The sequence below is a fragment of the Camponotus floridanus genome, unplaced genomic scaffold, assembly GCF_003227725.1.
Source record: "Camponotus floridanus strain SB8 unplaced genomic scaffold, Cflo_v7.5 scaffold173, whole genome shotgun sequence".
Classification (NCBI taxonomy): Eukaryota; Metazoa; Arthropoda; class Insecta; order Hymenoptera; family Formicidae; genus Camponotus; species Camponotus floridanus.
In genome coordinates, this window is record NW_020229296.1 from 218,506 (window position 1) to 240,505 (window position 22,000).

At 39.5% G+C, this 22,000-nt stretch overlaps 1 protein-coding gene across 2 annotated transcripts in view; it reads right to left on the bottom strand.

The window, feature by feature from the left end:
* LOC105251612 (fat-like cadherin-related tumor suppressor homolog) overlaps positions 1 to 22,000 on the bottom strand; it is a 100,806-nt gene that overhangs the window by 25,571 nt on the left and 53,235 nt on the right. For both annotated transcript variants that reach the window (XM_025407402.1, XM_025407401.1), the window contains exons 2-4: positions 18,333 to 18,439; positions 16,983 to 17,187; positions 10,314 to 10,375 (exon numbers count right to left, since the gene is read on the bottom strand). In XM_025407402.1, the coding sequence (XP_025263187.1) occupies positions 10,314 to 10,375; positions 16,983 to 17,187; positions 18,333 to 18,439 (374 nt within the window). The remainder of the gene's footprint in view (positions 1 to 10,313; positions 10,376 to 16,982; positions 17,188 to 18,332; positions 18,440 to 22,000) is intronic.

Genomic DNA, 22,000 nt, shown 5'->3' on the forward strand with positions numbered 1-22,000 from the left:
AATAAACTCCGAATGCCGCGCGCGGTTTCGCAAGTAGCCGCACTGTTTTCTTCCTACTGATTGTGATCGTCAGATCGGGTTACCATTTTGCCATACTTTACGCGAGAGGGAATCAGCCGGCAAAAATTTCACGAGAATATTTATACATCATACGAAATTATTCCGTTTAAGACGACATTTTTGTACGTCGATAAAGAGTCTGACTTTTCGGTAAACGCTACCAATGCAGAAAATTGCCGAGCGCGATTCGAAGATTCGTATCGCGAGAGAATCCGCATTGTCGACAGCTGGAGGAGCTGCTTCACGGAAGACGTAAATTGTCGACGACGCCCGGTAGGCATCATTACCCCTTACGCTTCTCGAAATTGTCTTCGCCTCGAAAGCCGCGCGCTGACTTTTACGGTCCCTTTTATGGACAACGAATAAGCACGTAGTATACTAACCGCCCGGCGCATTAAAATCCTAACGGGGCAGCATTATACTTCGATGGCTCCCACATTGCATCGTGCGTGTCAAGCTAGAATATCCTCTCGAGAAAATTAAAAAATAATTAAGAGCTCTGTCTTTATTTTCAATTGCTCTAGAGATCTTGATATGGTTTAAACAAATAATTCTGGCCGTTAAATAACCGAAAATGTCTTAGAATAAAGCTTTACACACACCATTGCGTCCGCCAGGAAATGAAAATATTTGAATAATAATTCGTAATCACGAAATCGAAAACAACGAGATCTGTTCCCGTTCGCGATTTAATAATCATTCCGCTTGTATAAAGCAAAACCCTCGAAAGTTTCATGTAAGCCGATTCGCTGTAATAGCAGGGCGGGAAGCGCAATGCGAAATCCGGACTTATCCAGAGGATATCGTAATATTCTCTGATCTATCTAAAGCTCTGTTAATAATAATCGGTCCGTGTTCGCGGGAAATTTCTACTTCTCGCGTTACTTGGTCAGAACAAAACCAGCCACGGCTAATTTCGTGCCATAATAAATTTGCGTTTCCAACACGTTTTCTTCGCGAATGCTAATTCTCCGGAAATACGGTACTTAGAGCTTTTTTACGTCATCTTCTTCTTTCTTTTCTCGCCACAATCACGTGCCAATAATACGTTCTATTTGGCAAGTCGAGTTTTCCCTTTTCCATTCCTTTTCTTTTCCACTTTTCCGTCCTTTCTCTTTGAAAGTAAACCGACAGATCGTTAAGGGAACATCACTCGCTTACCGGAGCAGAAAAGCATGCATAATTTGAAGGCTGTCTGAAGAAGATCCAGCTCCAGGCTGGTTTGCGTGGTCGAAACCGTTTCCGGCGATCGCTCGCTTTTAGAATTTACGTTCTCGCGCACGGAGTATGATTTCGGAAATGACTACACGGTAGATCGATTATCATAAAAGATGAATAGGACGGACGACCGATAGTTTGGTCAAAGATACCGCAATCGCGCTGTATTCATTATTCATCAGATCACCGATGGTTATGAATTCACTTCATCTGTTGACGTAAGATCGAGTCGTAATGTACCAACAGAGATGCATTTGCCAACTCAAATCTTGATGAAAGTGTTCAATCATCCATCATAGTCCGAACGAATCTGACATTGAGCTAGTTTTTTTTCAAGATGCATAGTAAAATCGATACGCTATTTTCTTTAAAAGACAATAAATTGAAAAATTCAATAAAGAACTAATTAAATACTTTGATAGCATATTCTTCTTTAATAAAGTTTAACGATATATCTTGTCAAGTATTTCATTATCTTGTAACATCAATCGATCATTATTAATATGTATTAATATTAATTTTTATTAATATTTATTTGTACATATTTATTTGTATATATATATATATATATATATATATATATAATATATGTATACATATAAATATTAATGAACGTTGAAAATAAAAATAAAAAATCTATAACATAAAACATTAAAGAGGATCGCAAATATTATATTTTTCTCTTCCTTAACCATCTCACAAAATTATACTTTTTGATTTTACTTTTATTTAAAATTCCTATACATATTGTATTAGAATTTTAAATAAAAATGAAATCAAAAAGAACTACGTTTTAATACATAGTAAAGTTTTAATATATATGGATATTTCAATTTATATATAATATATATGGATATTTCAATTTTAATAACTTTTTTATCGAAGTAATTTTTTATTAAATTAAATAAAATTACCGAAATTAAAACTAACTAATTAAAATTTCCGAAATTAAAACTAATTTAACCATATTTTGTTGGTAATAAAATTCAAATTCAATAAAATTACGAATTTAGCTTTGTTACGCATTATTCGCAGCCACAACGTTCCAGAAGCGATTATATTCAACCGCAGGCACACTGCTGTTATGCCCACAAATTCGAAATTCCTCGCTAATAAGCATATTTTATCAAATGCCACGTACACGTAAGCGATGCTGCGAAAAATACGTATTTAATCAGTTGGTTAGAGCAGCGAGCGGATAGAACTGTCGTTTAGCCACCAGTTAGGCATTGGAAAACGCTTATGGCAACCCCGTAAGATGGCTAAGTGGCTAGATAAACGTTGAAGGCTATCTGAGATAGGAATAAAGCCAACTTTATCCCAGATGTTCCGAATATATCGTGATCCCTTGATCTCTTACCTTACATACAGATACACCTCGTGCGCATTTTTTGCAGAAATTATATCGGTTGATCTTAAGATATTAAAAAAATATAAAATTATGTAATTAAATGAATGTATCAAGTTTAAACATTTCAAAGAAAGAGAAAGATCTTTTAAAAAGTTTCAGGGAGTATAATATTCGTAAATTCTCTCTAATATTAAAGATATTAACGAAACCGAAATTGATCTGGTATCAAGCAAAGACCTTCAAACTTTGTCATAAACTTGCGATTTTCATTTCCCATTGGAACGAGTCGAGACTCCAAAGATGTTATCACAGAAAGCATCGCGCGTAATTGCGATCGTTAATAATTGGAATTCCTGTCTGGAAGGCCAACCGAAGGCGAACATACCATATCGAACATCGAGTAGACGCACGATAGTATTTTCTTTTTTTCCCCGTTTAATCGTAACCACACATAAAATTTATCTTCAATTAAGGAACGCTTCCTAAGGCGTGCAATTCATGATTCTAATTAGTATTACTAAGCGAGTATGCATTTTATCTAGATGACTATCGGATTTCCCCCGGAAATATTCCATCGCGATAAACACCCCGGGATCCATAAGCGAAGCGTAATTTCCTAATCGAAACCACGATCGGTTTCAATAATTAATCGCGCCTCGATTGCATTTTGATCTGAAGCACGATACAATGACTCTGAGCGAAGTGCAGCGGATTATCGGTTTCTTTCTCGCGTCAATTTTTCACGATCGCGCGCATTTGCTTTGTATCTCCCTCTTCACTCGGTCGAATACACGAAATGTATTTGTGCCGCGGAATTTCCACCATAGAGATTCCTGGCTATTCATCATAATTATTTCTACCTACTCGCGAGCTCTTTTGCAATGCGCTGTGAAACGTAAACAGGAGAAGGGACTAGGCAAATGAGAGTAGTGCTGTATATTAATTATATACCATTCCTGCACATAATGTATACTGAGCGTCCAGAGAACAAGCCCTTCTTCTTTTTCCTTGTGCTTCATATTTCAAGGAGAGAAAAGAGAGATGAAAATCAACGATATTCCGATTATTATACCCTTTGTGAAATTTGAACATTAATTCTCTTAATGTCAATGCAATTCATATCACTGAGAAAAAAGTTGTTAATTTAACTAAACCGTTCAACTAAATTATTATTTTTTTAATTAAAATATTTAAATTAAACACGACATATTAAATCTAACATAATATCTATTTAACTTTAAAATATTTGAATATTTCAATTAGAAAAATAATAATTTAGTTAAAAAATTTAATCAAGTTAACAACTTTTTTTTCTCAGTGTATAGTAAAACGATGTGATTTTCGTAAAATTTTCGTAAAATTAGCTTCTTCAATTGTACAACATTCTCAATCTATAGAGAATCATAGAATAAAGAATCCGAGACTTGTAAAATAATCTCACGAAATTAAAAAGTTGTGCTATTTTTAGAACGCCATTGTTGCACGTAAACGTGATCGTTATTTTTGTCTGTATCCACAACGCAAAATATTTACAACTACCCGCGTACGGGGAGAATTGGAGATACTTTTGCATTCGTTTCTCTCGGTTCAAGTTCTTGCTGAGATACGAAACTCCTTATCCCCGAACGTAATACGAGGGTCCATCCTATAGAATACTACACCCTATTGTTTTTCTCTGTTTCTTTGACGATGGCATCGCGCAGTGCTTCCTCATTGTCACGGTAACGTCACGTGCACCGAGACGGAAGTTTCCATTGCACTGTAAGAAAGATCCAGACATCGAGAGCCGGGCGTCGCGACGATAATCCTCACGACAGTGCGCGAAAGACAGTAGGAAGAATGTCAATTAAGCGACTTCAGTGATGCTTCTGAGTGTTCGGGCGACACCGGCAGTAAAACGAAAGATTTTGTAGCGCGCAGGCAGAAAAGTGGAATGTAAAAAGGGACGAGACATGGGGTGGAAAGAAGAAAACTTCGAGTTCTTCCTCCTTTTTTCTACCTTATGTTACTTATCGATTTTTTCCTTCTCCTTCTTTCGTTATCTATTTTTAACAAACTTCTTTGACACACATCTTATGAACTTGAAGTTGAATATTTAAAATATCGGAAATTGAATATTTAAAATATCGGAAAAAATGTAAGGGGAGGATTTTACGGCGATGTAAAATTTACCCTTGACATTTATCTTTTCGAATAATCATATGCAGGATCAACAAGCCAAATGCAAGCGGGGATAATTAGATTCGTGCGCACTCGTCTATGCGGGATAAATCACACGTCAGAGTCATTAGTCATCCGCGAAAAACGCTGAGCGAGCGGGGCGTTTATCTCCGCGTCACGACGTATGGTTGTCGAGGGAAAATCGGCGTATTATAACGTATTATAACGCACCGAATCTGAGCGAAAGCCGTCGTGCGGAACGTGCGGGAAAAAAAGGATCTCGTGAGGAATAAGCGAAGGGCCGATTCGTAGCTGCCCTTATTAATATACGCGGCGCATAGTGAAAACGCCCGACGGCACATTTGAAATATGTCCGCTTGCGCTAAAGAAGGGGTATATTTCTCGGGCGACGGTCGGAGGAGACCGTGAAAAATCGCGCCTATTAATAAGACTCCGGCAAAAACTTCTCGAGAGGGTGGTTAGCGGCCGATGGTTCGCGAGTCGCCGAAACTTACGCACAGCACTTTCGTCGAGAGACAGGACGTTATCGATCGCGAAGTACTTTTAAAGAGAAGCGGAGAAGAAGGGGTAAAAATTCGGAAATCGATGGAAGCCGAATTTTCATATTTGATGAAATAAAAAGACTTTCTTCAAAAATAATTCGGGGCAAGAAGACAGAAATAATTGCATTAAATTAATGCATCTAATAGAGAGATTCTGTAGACATAAAAATCTATCATAACATTTTTAAATAACTCTTTATTTACCATTCGAATTCCCCTTTTATAGCCCTGTTTTAAAAGGCAGGTAGAAATGGGAAATTAAATAAAAAATTTGCTGCGTCTATAAGAGTGGCACGTGAGCTGAAAATTGATTCTTACGTGCTCTTTCTCATGGATTATCTGTCGGCGACTTCGATTTGCATTCAAGTACGCCCGGTCGATCATAAATTTCGATGAAATACTCTCAAGCCGATACTTGAAGCAGTACTTAGTAGAGAGTCGACTGTCTGTTCTACGGTAGTAAGCAATTTTCTGGCTTACTTTGAATATTAGAAGGAGCGCCTAAAGCGCATCTTTACAACAAAAGGTCATCGCAAAAAAGCATCAGTCGATTCGATGTTATGTCAGTAACAGATAATGGCTACGTCGAAAGCTCTTTAACAGTACTAAGCATATGTATTTGTTTTATTTTGGATTGCTCACAAGTTAAAATTTAAATTTTTATCTTGTAAGCGATCCAAAATAAAATTATATTGTGATAAGAAATATGAAGTAAATCATAAAAAATAATAAGAAATTGAGGAAACTACATGCATACAAAATAAAATCCAGAAGAGATAGGAATGTATATGGGAGGAGGTCGGACATGTCCATTTGATCAATGAGCGACAGAATCCATCCATGGCAACGGCATTGACGCATGTCCTGTGGAGAGAGCATTCACACATTTTTCAGGAATAATTGCTAGAAAACAATATTCGCGGACTAGAAAAATGTATGAGGTGCAAGTGGTTGAATCGGGAATCGAATCCGAAGCAACTGCTCTAGACCACTGAACTATCCAGACCGCATCTGCTAATACTGCTTTTCAACAGTGATATGCGACTCCAGAGCAATGTTGTAGAGGTATCTTGTTCGATGGATGCAATGCCGATTGCCATGGAGGATCCTTGAAAAGTTCGCTCGCTGACCAAATAAGTACCGGTAGAAATATTCGCGTGCACGGTATGCTGGCTTCCGCCTTTCATAAGAAACGGCACAACGCCATAGAGTGACCACATTCCCCAAAATCCCTCTAGTACATACTAAAATCCCCTGTACCAAATAGCAGTGACGGATGGACCCTAAATAGGACAGGCCTCCAGAAAGGATAGGGATGTTTGTGGGAGGAGGTAAGGACAATAAATTATAAAAGCAAAGGAACACGACGCGATCCATTGTCGTTACGTGAACTCCATCGAAAGCGAAACATTGACATTGTCGATGTTTTAGATTTATCGAACGCTCTGCGAATTATACGGCATGTAAAAGAGGCGCCTGGCGACGCGAGATACGCTCTCGGGTAGTGAAAAAAATGTCTCTTCGTGACAGGGCACAACCATGAGAATGCAGTAGAGACCCGTAAATTATGCGTGGAATTATGAAAAAGGAGGACGCACGCGGTCATCCCGGTCGCATCTCGCATAAACGGGTTGCGCAAACGTAAACGGCCGACCTTTCATGCCGAAATATACCGGCGTCCGCCGCCCTTTGACATCGGTTATACATATCGGTTAAGCGGCATATCGATGACAGATAAACGAGTTTGGCGAGCGAACGGGTGCGCAATAAAAAGGAAGTCTAACGATCGAAAAGCGCGGAATCTACGGGATATATGCCCCGTTTAGATGCGCGTGCTGCCAATAACGCTATTTCAGCCGATATCAATTTCGCCGATCCTTGAACCAACATGGTTGCAGTGACGATGCGATAGATGCTATTCGAAAATAAAACAGATTTTTAACTAGTATAGGGAAAGAGAGGATCGGATATATTCCATGCGTCCCCTTTAAACTGAATGCATGGAATATCAATGGAGAAATAAAATCCCCCGACTTATATATAGTTGCTAGGTTGCTATTACGTGACGCGCATAACTTTCTACCTTTTACGTGAATTTTATAATTCGAGAATATTATTTGGGGGGAGGTTCCCTCCGCTACTTGTCAATTTCATAAATTTGTCCTCCGTATTACGCGCTCAATAGAATAAGTCGCTGAATAACCAATTTAATCCGTGCGATTGATAATCAAGGCATAATCGCTAAAGATTATGATAAAAGAAAGCACTCTGTACACTCATTAATTATTCGCGGCGGGAAGACTTTGTGAAATGAATTGCGCAAGTTTCCCCGCAAGAAAGCGGCAAGGAGATGCCACGGGGGAGGCGATCGTTTTCACGAACTCTTGTTTCTAGAGCCGAGACTCATTTAACTCGGTTACGAACACAAACACGCTGTTAACAACCCGCATCGTAGGATCAAAGCCTCTTAAAGTGATTTCCTGGTCGCGACACGAAATGGAGTCGTCGGAAAATTCCTGTAATGATGTCTAATGAAATCAGATCTATACGAGGCAAGCTTAAATGTCACAGTCTTTCAGTCTGTCTATTATATATTTTGTGGGAAATGTCATTTGTTTTTATTTCAAAGCACGTTTTATATTAGCTTTTATATTACCTTTTGATTATATTTTATTATATGAAAATACATTCCAATATTCTATATAGATATATATTGTGTAATATATATATGTCATATTCTGTAGCACGCGGTTCAGATACTTTATAATACTGTGGTAAAAAACATACTAAAAACTATCTAGATGTCATCAGACGTGCTGCTATCACGTCTAATGACATCTAGATAGTTTTTAGTGTAAGGTCAGGAGCACTCAATTCAATTTAAACCTTGACAGTTTCAAAAAAAATTTTAAATAATATCCGTAAATGATATCAAAACTTCAAACAATTTTGTCATATATTGCAATGTAATAAATACTGTAGAATATACTAAATATTAATTTTAAAAATACAAGAAAGATACAGGATTCGCTTTGATTTTCGATATCATAGTGTTGCCATAAAATGCATTTAATTCGTTGGCTCGATGGGGGTGCTGAAAATTTAAATTGCACCCAACGTGCGAACGAACGAGAACATGGCCATTAAAACCGATAACGCGCAATTTAATTTAGGGCGAGCATATGCTCATGTTAATTATGAAACACTTTGCCACCGTAATGGTCCATGCACTTTTTTTTTTAACATTACTTGATACGATTTTATCGCATTAAAACCATTTTAATTCTGAATAAATAAGATACTTTTGCACGCGGTTCAAAATAACGCATAAATTACTGTAAAAATTGCTTTATTGCAAATTTGTTATTAAGATATGATCATAATTTCGCGAATATTATAACAAAATCTGCAAATTGCGATTCTTAAGAAATTTTATGAAAAACTAGAAAGAAATATATACTTAGATTATAATGCACTTTTTGTTATTTTGAAAGAAAATATGGAAAATATCATGGTTTCTTTTTTTCTAGAAATAGAACGAAGCTAAGAAGCTTTACCAGTGATTTTATTTGCAAAACTTTCCTAAATGCGACAACGCCAAAGTGGTATCAGACAAGTAACACGTTGGTATAAGTTTGTTAGAAACTGCAATAGAGCCGGTATAATATGCAGAGAGATGCACGTATTGCAAGTTTCGCGATCAAGGTGAAACTGCGCGAGACCCACATGTTCGTAAATCTTTAAAACTTACAGGACGACATTGTTATATACACGATGCGTCTCCCGTTTCGCTCAGTTACACTCATTCGTTGATGTCAAGTTTAATCTATCTCACCTTTCTTTCATTTTATAATTCTTTTTTTTTTCTACCTTCTTGGACACTAGACTTTTAATCTTGTTACATGCAAAAATCTTCCTTTTCTTCCTCCTACTCCTCTTTCTTTCCATCACTGTCTTAAACCAAATCAATCTTAATTAATTATAATGTTAGAAAATTCTGCTTCGGATTAGAAATAATTACGTGAATGAATCAATTACGTTTAAATTTTTAAAATGGTAGTAACGGAGGCAGTAGAAGGAAGACATGAGTAAGGTTAAGGACCGTTTACCCTATCAATCGCATTCACCTCGGTTCTAAAGCCGCGGAAGAAGCCTCTTCGTGAAATTGGCATCGATCTGTTCCTGCTTTTATCGTTCTGGAAATTTCAGTGTCTACCGCCGTACACGATGTGAGACTATCGCGCGAGCTCCTTCTTTAATCCCGATGCAGGTAGAAATTCTCCGAAAGGCTCCGACGACTTTCCCCGGAGAAATGTCTCGCCTCTGCCGTGTCTCACCCCATGACCCTTTTTCTTCCACCATCTTAGCGCGGAGACCACTGTACCTTTTCAACCCTGTTCCATCCAAAGCCTCCTCTTTCTACCTTCCCCCGCCTTCTCCTGCATCTTCGCCCTTCTTTCTGCCCGTCGTTGTCCCAAGCCATCCATTCGTTTTCCAGACTCTCTCGCTCTCCTCGTTCATACCCCTTTTCTCACTCTCAAGTTAGCCTTCTCGCTTTTATCGTTGGAGGCAGCAGATTTTCCTCATTTTACTTTTCAATCTCACGAAAGATGCGATTTTCTTCCTCATTTCCACTCTGACAATATTGAGGGAGCGTGGTTGGAGTGAAGAGAGAAGGCAGTTCTGGAACTTTGTCGACAGTATCGTCGAGAAATGGAATACGAATGGATGGACGAAAAGGAGGCACACTAATCTATCTATCTATCAGCTTTTGGCATTAGCGCGCCATTAGAGAATACGATTTGCTCTAACGATTAAACCGTTGTCAATTGCAAAGACGCGATGCGTTTCGAATTCGTTACATTCTCTTAAATTTACTCGTACTTTTAGTTTATTCAATTACATCTCGCTGTCGGAGAATTTTAAAAGAAACGTGAAATTTAATTTTTCTGTTGACTTACCTCCAATACATGTTCCGCTTGATTCTCGCGATCCAGCTTTCTGCCACTAGTGGTAATGAGACCTGCAACAATGAATGCAATAGCGATTAGCAAAATGTCCGATCATTAATAGCGCGATAAATAACGATCGAAAACGAGATATCTATTACGGTATAGGATAATAAAACGTGGTATTTTGCACGATGACTTTCCCCTCGATAAAACAGGAATAGTACGAGTCTCGAATTGTGGGCGAAATAGGAGGGACCACCACTATTATCGAGACAAAGATCGGTCCGATGAAACGGACTCGACGAAATTATAGCGTTCGGATTTTGCCACATGATGCTTCTTGCCTTGTTCAACCACTGCGATACCGAGCTTTATATTAACGGCGCACGGACGTACATCCCTTTTATCATGGATGTGGATTTCGCTCGAAAATTTCGCTCAATTGCGCAAAAATTCGCGGAAGTTATTGACGTTGGAGAACAATTGTTTCAATTTACTACGTGTTCCACGTGAAACTAATCAAACAAGAACGAGCGCTCGCGAATCTATTCAAAATTTGGCGAAATAAAACGTGTTTCTACGCACGATTAATTGTGGAAATACAAACAAGTATTTTTAGAAAGACATAAATACGATATGGAGCTAGTCTACGGTAGGTGAGTTGAGCGTGTGAAGCCTCCGCAGAGATGCAAGCGCGACGTTTCAACAAAGCGACACCGTCAAACAAAAAAGGGAAGCCATGAATAGCGAGAGCGCAACCGCGTTGTGTAAAGGCCGAGCGGCTTTTTTGCATTATAGTCTTACGGCTTCCGGTGACGGCCTAGATTTTACATTACACCGCGAGCCGCTAATCGAGTTACAAGGAAGCCGTTGTCGTTTCGCTCGGAGCCACGATCCGTCGACAAGGCGGTGTGCTGCTGGCTCTCGTAACTTTTGCTTTGCAGCGTTACCCGTTATCATATCAGCGTGGCGTGAATCCGAACTCGTACAACTGATACGAAGCACTACCATTAAAACAAACTAGTTCCGCGTTTTCGTCGGGCCAAATCACCCCCATCGGCGCGCATAGGGGTAGGAGCGCATCGTTATTAGAGCCACGATAGAATGAAAATGCGGAAACGCCAATATGAATCATCTCGAATCTAATCTTCATCATCATTTAATCGAATTCGATTTCATTTCGTGCGAACTGATTGATTGCTCGATCCTTTTTCTCTCGAATTTTATCGACGTAGTCGACTTTTGAACGGGCACACATTTCTTTTTATTTCTAAATAAAAAGTATGAGAAAAGGGGAACGAAGACCGGAGGCGGAAGTGCCGCGATGGACAGGGAAAAAGGGGGAATTGAGGGAAATAGCGTTCGATCGTGCCGCGAGCATATAACCGACCCTCAACGCATTTAAATAATTGCTTTTCGTTTTCGTTCCTTACCCCCTGGACGACCGGTCGACCCGAGGGTTCGGCCTCGACCTAGCAGGAATGCACACACCCTCGCGCACGCGTGTACATGTGCGCGAGGGTTGCGTTATTATTGCAGCAGCAGCGTATATTTGACCGCGAATAAGCCCGGAATGGGAAATTCGTTATCGGAAATCAGAGTCCGGGATCAGGCGAAATTATTTACGATACTACCCGCGACGTGGACAACATATTATGGCAGATACTGCGACATTAAATGAGGATTTCGACAAGCGTAACGATGGATTTATTTTCTCCTGAGCGCGCGAGTCCCAATGGACGTTACGCGAGGATGTTTTTCTTGAAGCACCATGGAACGCTCGACGGAGTAATATTTTATGATGATAATGAAAAATGCTGCCGGGAGCTAACGGCTTCTGGGGCAACTTCCGCTTAAAAGATCGCTCGTCGAGAGAAAGTTTTATCGGAATTATTCCCTTATGACAAACCAAGATTATCTGTCTTTTACGAGGCGCATTATCGAATGTAATATGAAATTTGCCTGATGGGTCTCACGCCTCTATTAAAGAAATTGCTTTTTATGGTACGAATAAAAGTCAAAGGGTTGATTAACTCAGTCAGCATCGTCTGAGCGATTTTTTTAAAAGTCGTGACTTGTCGATGACATATTCATTTATACTTATAAATATAGATTCCATTACGTTAAAATAATACATGTGAAATCACAAAAGCGAGAAAAAATATTTTGATATTTTGACAATCTTGCCAGTTTCGCTCTGCTTTTATTAAAACATCGAGACGCGTTAATCGAATTAAATCGCGATCATTTATAACAATAACACGTCGAGCAATCAGCGACGTATATCCGTGAAATAAAACCTCACATTTTCCCATTTTTCACGTAATTAATAAAATTAGTCGGATATATACGTAGGACCGTTTAACAAAAGCCTGGGATTTTTAAAAGCGACTCGCGAAGCACGGGTCATCAAAGCTCAGTGGATTTAATTAATATCGCGTTTTATGCCCTATTTGCTCGTTATATAACAAACGAACAGGAGAGGAGAAAGGGATAAAGGGAAGAAGGAAAACGTATTTTTGCGGTGGTAACGCGTGTTACGCGCCAAAAGCGCGATTAACCGCGCGATTAGTTACACGGGGGTCGTGTAACGCTTACGATGGCAACGTGCTATTCGCTCGTGTAAGCTCGTTCCCGCGGGCGAGGTCGTATTACTCGACCAAGATCTATCTAATCTAATTTCGTACTGCCGTATAACACCACCATTGTTCTCCAGCATCGCCGTATCTTACGCTACGTGCCCCCTATAACAGGAGAGACCCGCGTGCGAATGCACCGGTTAACACCTGAGATATGCCCGAACCTCCTCACGTGTCGCGTTACGCTCTGAAAGATCCTGTTACGAGAAGCATAAACATGCGAGGCTGCTGCTTTTCTAACTAAATCGTAAAAAAAAAACTCGGACATTTCTCATTCGGAATTCAGGGAGGATGTTAATTGTCTTTTTAACGCAACACGTGACTCTCTTACATCTATGAAACTTTTTTCTGCACCAGGCTATGGATCTTAGATCATAAAACAACACACCGCCTCGCGCCGCATAATAATGTTAAAGAGGGCGGAGGGGAACGACGGTGTGTAATCATAAAGCACGTGCATGCGATATACCGTGACGCATTATTCCAGCGTGCATTCTAGGGCGCATGATAAAGTAGCTTTTTGCAGACTGACTTTTCCATCGACATCGCCCCTTTCTCGCGCGGCGGGTTCTGAGAAATTAAAAAAAAAAAAAATCTCTCGGTCTCCTTGCTTGTTATCGAGCGTTTGCGAAAATTGATCGAAGGGCGGTCGCAGATGACAGATGCCGCGGATGAGGAATGCGCGCGCGGATGAAAAAGAGATGACCGCGCGTAGGCGACAGCGAGGGGATGCATTAATCGAGTGACCCGGTGATTTAATTGCGGAAACGAGCTCTCGGCTGGGGCCGCTGTTCCCTGGCAAAAAGGCGGTATACGCTTTTACGGCAAAGATCTTCCAATAAAAGCAGCGAAACAATGTTACAATTAAGTCGCGCGACACGCCGTGCTTCAGCAAAAACGACTCGTTTAAAATAAACCTAGGATAGATTCAAACATAAATAAAAGACTCGATTTAAAATCAAAGATAAAAGGCAGGAAACGTGCATGACGGAATTAATTAGAATCGTTATTTTGCAGTTCCTATTATTTCCTATTCCTGCCTTTAACCGAGTGGGAGAAATTAAGAAAAGAAATTAATTAATATTGTGTTAATTATTAGATCTCTTTGGAAGAGAATAATCAAAGTCTCTAAACAAAACGCGCATAGAGATGCCCTCTTCTTATGTTAGACTAACCGGAGGTTTCGAATTCCACTCTGGCCGCGCCTTTATAATACGATAATTACCCGTTTAATTGCAAGATTATGCGTTATAGCATAACTCGAGCCGTAACTTGTTCTAGCGAACGGCGTATGCAAAAATGCACATTGTCGTGATTGGCCATCAGTTTCGTATTACATTGCTGGTGTCACGGATATAGAAATAAAATGCGTTACTCAGGTCTATTTTATACTATCAATAATCCTCGCGTGGATATTTACGATGGAATTTTGTCATAAAGTTTAAAATTAGTATTACGTACGGGAAGAAATTTTTATTTATGTCGATCGGAAATTAAAATTGCATATAATTAACTATCTAGTTTGCCGGATCACGTGAATTTACCGACTTAGCTGGAGATACAGTGTAACTAAATCCGAAAGGGACTTTGAAAAATGCAAGCCTAGGTCTTACGAGGAATATCGCATGTCCAGTAGTTTGTCTGACTTCACCGTGAGACTCCGAGCTATCGTATAATACCGTCATTAAGAAAAATCGCGATCGTTCTATTACACACATGGACTCCCGACAAAGCGAATAATACCGAGTAAATACGAACCTATGTGTTTGCCGAGAGAAACAGCTGGCGATACATCGCGCGGAGGTAAAAGTAACACAGATATAAATTATTATAATTTTAATTTAATCGAATAATGTAATGCCTAAAAACAGATAATTGCAATCAGTCGCGACATCACTTGTCGCAAAAATCAAGCGACATCGATAAACGACAACGCGTCTATAATAATTCCGCGCGAAAAAAAGGCCATGCCCGGATCGATCCGCAAAAAAGTCGACGATACTTTTTCTTCGGGATCGGCGGAAACCAATTTAGCCGATGTTACATGAAATTTGGAAGCTATCTACTCGTTGCACTACGCGCGCTAATTACTGTTGCTGGAGTGGCATCGCCGCTGGGATAAAATCCGAGATACGAGTTAATAGTTTCCGATATACAACATCAAACCCACGAGATATATCTATACTTTCATTGTTTAACAGTTCGATTTCACTAATATTTGGTTTATTTTATATATAGACGTGTTTATTTTGATAATAATAATTTTATATGCACAATAATATGTGAAATAAACAGATTATAAACATAATGTTATACATCAAAAAAGGCAAGGTATCAGTAATGATACTCTTTTAAATCTATATTATAATCTATAATTCGAAAACAATATATAAAATGCTAAAAAATATTCTATAAATTAATATATATAAGAGAATATTCAAATATTTTCGATGTAACATAAATATACAATGTAACAAAGAGGAATAAAATATTGATGATTTTTCATATATTTTTCCATTTGTTTTATATAAATAAAAAGAAAAAAATTCGAGAGCAAAAAATAATTATCGGCGTATATGCATTTTTACTTTTCGCGACAATGGCTCGATAATAGCTGTGTCGAAAATATGCGACTCGCGCATAAGCGTTATTTGATCGATGATAATCCGATTGGTATTTGTAACCGATACGTATTGATTACGTACTTGTATTTATCATCAAATATTTTCATTTGACGTATAGTCAACAGTGAACACGATACGTATATCGAGCCGTGTTTCATCCCCCTTTAAAACACAGTTTCCGCCCAATACTTGTCCGATTTTTTTCCTCGTGTGTGAAATACGCGACGACGAGCCGGGCCAAGTTTTGCACAATCCCGCACATTAAAAGTTTTGCGCGCAAAAGGGATTGGCCAGCTGGCGAAGTGGAAGTTTCCAGGATTGGCCGACGACGATGAATATAAATCAAATGTTGGCTGACTTTTTCTATTGTTGAAGTATCCCCCGATATAACTGACTCTCATTTTGCGTACTAATATCGATCGTAAACGGCTTTCGAAGAATGTAGACTCTGTCCGTTGTTTGCGAAAAATGACTGGCTGGACGCCAGCAGAAATCGGTATCATCTCGACGAGTTCAGATTTGAACTTTACATAAAGGGAATTAATATCTCTATTTTAATAAACTACTTCTCTCTCTTTTTCTTTCTCAGCGTTTTTTTTATCGATTTAAAATCTTTATTTCATCACTAATTTTATTATTTTATCTCTCTTTACGTAAGCTTCGAGCATTGAAAAATTTAAATTTCGTCCGCTGCGCGTTACTTTTAGTTTCTGCCTGTTTGGGAGTCATATATTATTTCGTCACATTAAACAATGTAACTGCTTGTTTTGTTATTTATGCAGGTTCTAAAGTTACAAAGCCGACGCTGTCCTAAATCTAACGAGCTTGCGAGATAGGCACTCTCATCGTTTTATAATTCCCGAGCGTCTCACGCGAGCAGAAACGCTAAGCGAAACGATAAAGGGACTGATGAATATGGATTGACGTTCGATCACTTGAATTTGCATGCACGGCCAGGTGAGGCAAGAACAACGTATCTTTAGACGCGCCTATATATCGACGGAATGCATTATTACGTCTCGTCCGTGAGGCACGTCAACGGAATAAAGATGGATCGGCGCGCTCCTCTCTCTGTCGAAAACATTTATAATTTTCTGCCCTACGTTCGCAACAGCGCGGGAACCATCGGTGATACGTATTCGCTGGGTCATTCGCGAGGAATCGATATCTCGACCTATCCTTCGATTGGATGGCCGGTAACGAAGATGAAGATTCAACCGAGACTCCTTTCACACGGAAGCAACCAATCTCCCGGTTCCGCGTAACGGATCTATTAAAACTCCCGTCCGGCAAAATTGAGCTCATTACCGGCTGCTACCGGGTGTGGCTAAAGACCCGTCATCCCGATCTTGCCGCGAGACCGTATTATTTCACCGCTGATGCGATACGAAGCGCTCCGAGCTCGGGGGACTTACCGGTGGTGGAGTTGATGAGAAAATAACCCTCCGGATTGCCGCTGCTGATGGTGAAGACGAATTGCTGGGGCGAGACGTCGCGATCAAAGGCGCGGATCTGCAGGACGCTTACGCCGGCGGGCGAGTTCTCCGGCACCGAGGGATAGTAGACCGGAAGTTCGGTCAGCGGCGTGTTATCGTTCTCGTCCAGCACCTCGACGTAGACCTGCACACGCACGGAGAGCACGTCGTCTATTAATCATTCGCTAAATAAAACTGTGCGCGAAATTTATATTTCGCGGACGTAAAAAGGTCAAACAATCGCGACGTTTATTTATATCTTTTATCATTACCATGACAAAATCCAGGGGGAGGAGGCAAGCGTTCTTTTTTACACTAGCTCTATTTTATCGCGCATATCATATTTTTAATAAGAGGTAAAAGAGGGCTAGGGGGGATCAAAGACGCAGGTAATGGCGCGTGATAGTAATAATATATTATGATACACAGAGAAAAATATCATTCTACTGCCAAGAAAAGCGATTACTCAATTAATTTTTCTTTTTTTAAGTAATAGTTTTCTTCAACAAAGTTATAATTTTCTTCATCAAAGTAATAGTTTTCTTCATCAAACTTACTTTACGTCAACTCTTGTAGTAAGCAAACTAAATTTTTGTTTTAATTTAATATTCTTGACTAAAATACTGCACTTACTAAAATTCAGAATATATTCAATTAAGTTTAATGCTTGTGGCAAACTTATGATATATTTGCGGATATACAAACTTATGATATACTTAAAATAAATAATATTTACTTGAATACAGTATACATTTTTCTCTGTGTAGAAACTTTGGAAACACATACACACATAATTAATTTCTTTCTTTTATTATTCAGTTAGCTGATTTAAATAATATTATATTTTCCCATTTGATTTTGAAAAGAACCTAGAGCAGGATTGAAACATCGTCGACAGCATACTTTAAATATATTTTTGCGCTTTTTATTGTATGTAAATGGAATAACTTTATAAAGTTTCTATCATAATATATTATTATTATCACATTACCTGCGTTTTTGGTTCCTAGCCTTCCTTTACTTCTCATTAGATTTGTATCATTTGAACAATTTTTACATATTAAAAATTTTTTACTTGTAATATTTCTTTTAGATTTGTGCTATTTACACAGCTATTTATGAGATTTATTGCTTAAGGAATACGAAAAAGGACATTGTAAAATCGAAATGGAAACAGATAATAGTCATAGCTCATCGAGTATAAATGACAGCGTTAATTTCTAGTATAAAAATAGGGTTCGCAATTTTTTCTAAAAATCTCAGAAACTTATGAAACGTCGAAACACTTACTTGCAGACTGGAGCTCAGCGGGACCACTCCATGATCCTGAGCATAGACCGTCAACCAGTATCCCCTCTTTGTCTCGACGTCAAGTACCGCCTTGGTCCTGATGTTCCCTGCAATAAAACCATGCGATTAATTTTCAAAAGCGAGAACATGACGTGCCAACACGTGGCGATAATATCTCTCGATCATCCATCTTTTAACAATTTAAAAGAATTGAATTTTCATTTCCGCGGTCGGATATTATTCCGCATAATAAAATATATCGCACGTGCGCGGCCGTCAGGCGGCTTTTGGAATCGATATTAAAAATGCGAAATAAAATCGCGGGACCTTTCGCACCCGCGTTCGATATCGAGACGCGAAGCGAACGGAAGGCCGGCCGGTTCGCGAGCGGAGAAAAAAAAAGGAAGCGGCGAGATATTTATTTCTCCACCTCGTGCAAAGTGGCCGGCAACAAGAGAGCCGACAGGTATGCACGTCATCGCGCATATGCGTGCACCAGTCGAGCGCGCGAACAGCGCAAAAATCGAACCGCATTCCTGCCGTTAATACAGGCCGGCGCCGCCGCCTGTCTTTCCGCAGGTCTTCGACTCGACTTTTTGCCGCGAATTCGCCGGATGCACCGGCGGCTTCTTGCTCGCGACCAATATTCCGCGTTCCGCGCCTCTCCTCACGGTTTATTTAATCATCGCCGGGATTAAAGAAGGGCCGAGGATGCCCGATTACGCCATGTTTCCGCGGCGAGAGAAGCGGGGGAGAGGAAGAATCGTAAAAGCCTCTCCGATCTTGCGATTTGTGGCGTCGATAATCAACGTCTTCGGCTCTCGTCCGCGAGGTTTCGGTTGCTGTGCAATTAGTGAAACATCGAATCTTCAGGGTAACGAATTGGATCGTCGAATTTACCGGAACGTTAATTAATTAACGAACGTTAATTGGAAATCCGGGATTCGTAAGGATCGTCGCCGTCTTCGTCATAAATTATTTCGCCGGGAGTTTTACCCACGCTCCTTTTTTTTCCCCGCGCTTGCGACTTTTTACCCACGCTCGTAGCACGGTCGCGAACCCGCGTCTTTGAAAGATGCACACGCTGAGTCTCGTGGTATGCGAAGCGGTTTTGTCGTATTCCTTTTTGCTCGCAGCTTCCGCGCATACTCGAATCCTAGCCGTAGCTTTCTCGTTGCAAACTGTCCGTCTCGAGTTGGCGCACATGACAGAGAAAAAAAAGAAATATATATTTTATAATTTCCCTTGTGCTGTAAATCGCGTATGCATCAGTCGTGCGATTCTTTAGGGAAGAGACATTATGTGAAATGTAAAAAAATGTGGTTTCCTGCGACTTAAACGAGGGTGAAAGAAATGGGCTCCTCGATTAGCTGAATGTACCGTGAGAATTGTTAAATCTTAATTAACCGCAAATGAACATTGCCATATATATATAATAATACCGTACTGCTATATTTCATCTCTCCCCTGTGCGCCATCGTTATCCTCGCGTTATACGCGCCTCTTCTGTTCCTTCGGTTAAGGCAGATGAAGACACGTGCAGTGCTTAATAGCGGGTGAGTCGGCGAACGTATTAAATTTAGTACCGTAAACGCGACTTATACGCAGCATTCTCCGTCGTCATATAACGGGAGATCTTGGTTGGTGGAAAAACCGAGCCGGCAACGTGGCTCTGAGATTACAAAAATAAATTTTCTCGCAGTCTATGTTGTAATTTCTACAAAAGAAGGAACACCCGGCGGCTCGGTTGTCTCGAGAAACAATCTGCGACGATACAAAATGCAGATTTTTCCAAGAGGCATAGCTCCTTCCTTCTTGTTTCTCAATAACATTCAAATAAATATTCATTAAATGTTTAACCTCTCATGAATAACGCAACTGCCATAAATTAAAAAGAATGTTGCTTTTTTGCGAAGAAATTTCTCGGAATATTTTAGCACTTATTATTTGAAATCGCACGGATTCGAGATATATATATATATTTGCAAGGAGACATATTTGAGATATAAAAATATGCACGATAAGGTAAATAAATAGACAAATATACACTGAGGAAAATCGTTTGATTATACCAACAAGACGTATATGATTGAAGGTATTTTGGTTAAATCAAACAAGAATTTCTAGTTATCATGATAAGACTCGATTTTTTATAACTAGAACGTTTAATAGATTTTATTATAAGGATTTGGTTAGTATTTTCTGGTTGGATCTATAAAATTTCTTGTTACATTAATTTCTTTGCTTGTGTCGCTAGGCAGCGAACTACTCTTAACTTAACTGGTATTCAATATTTGCCATAAAATGTGTATAAAGAACTAGTATTAACATTAAATCCAAAGTATATTTTTTTTCTCTTACGAGCAGTAGTGCCAGAAAGAGGATGCTAGCTCTTTGATTGTGTGTGTTTGAGCTGCATCCTCTTCTTGCATCACTATTTATCAGTTTAATTTCTAATAAACTGAACTTAAAATAATTTATTCAATAATCTGAATTGAATTTATGCAATAATCGTGTTGGAGTTCAGAATATTAAACAGACTTTTGAGATTAGATGAAAACAATTGTAGACGACTTGGTGCTGGAGAGTTTAGTATTATTAACCAGAAAATTTGATAAATTTAACAGGAAGAAATTAATCAGATTCATCTGGTTCCTACAAGAATTCTGATTCGTCCATTTTCCAACAGACATACTGATTGAATCTACCAGAAATCTAATTAATGCAAACCAGATTTTTTTCTCAATGTATATTTTTATATATTATATGTATCGCGGTTAATTTTGTGGCGAGAAGAGAGAGAGACACGAAGAAAATTATTTCTTAAGAAATATTTCGTATCCACATTCGTCCTTAATACGAGCTGCGAAACGCAGTCACGTTGTATTTCAATCAGATCTCATCACGATGGAGCACGTGGATACGTTGGCAACTCTCCCGGGTTCCTTCGTGCTCATCCATCTGTTCAGACAGCTGATGAAGGCGCGTGCAGCATTTAATAGCGCGCCGGGGATCGTATTTAATGTGTGCTTGTGCACAGATTGCAACAAACTCCAGAGAGATACGTATTAGCTACACGGTTAACGAAATGTTGCAAATACCGATGGTTGCAAACCTCGCAAAGATTATGTGTAATACGATAAAAAATTAAAAGGAAATAAAATGCATATCACGCGATGTTTCTAGATATGTGTATCATCGAGAGAAAAGGAGCAAAAATCGCGACAGCTGATTAGCGATTTTTCGTCGCGCGAAACTTTTGCAATTCGATAAGAATCGGTATCGATCAGTGTACGAGATCAATAAGGACTCGTCTCATCGTTTCATGCTTCGGCATGAGATTCTAGCGTGACTTTGTGTCTTTTGTTCGAGTAACGACGAAGCTGGTTGGCGAAAACGGTGGATGGCTTTTCGAATGGAGAACGTGCTGCTGTAATCGAACCCTCGGTCGTTTAATTTTTGGCCTCGGGAGCTGCTCCTTTCTCTCTTTCGCACCTAGTCTTATCCTTCGTCCATTACTCTCATCTTCCCTGAGAAATTTCTCCGAGTCTTCTCCGCGGCCTCGTGTCCGTCTGATCGTTAACCCAGATTCGTTACTGATATCTTCGCCATCATCTCGTTGGCAACACGCGCCGTTAACGTTTGCGAAGCGTTAACAACGACTATCG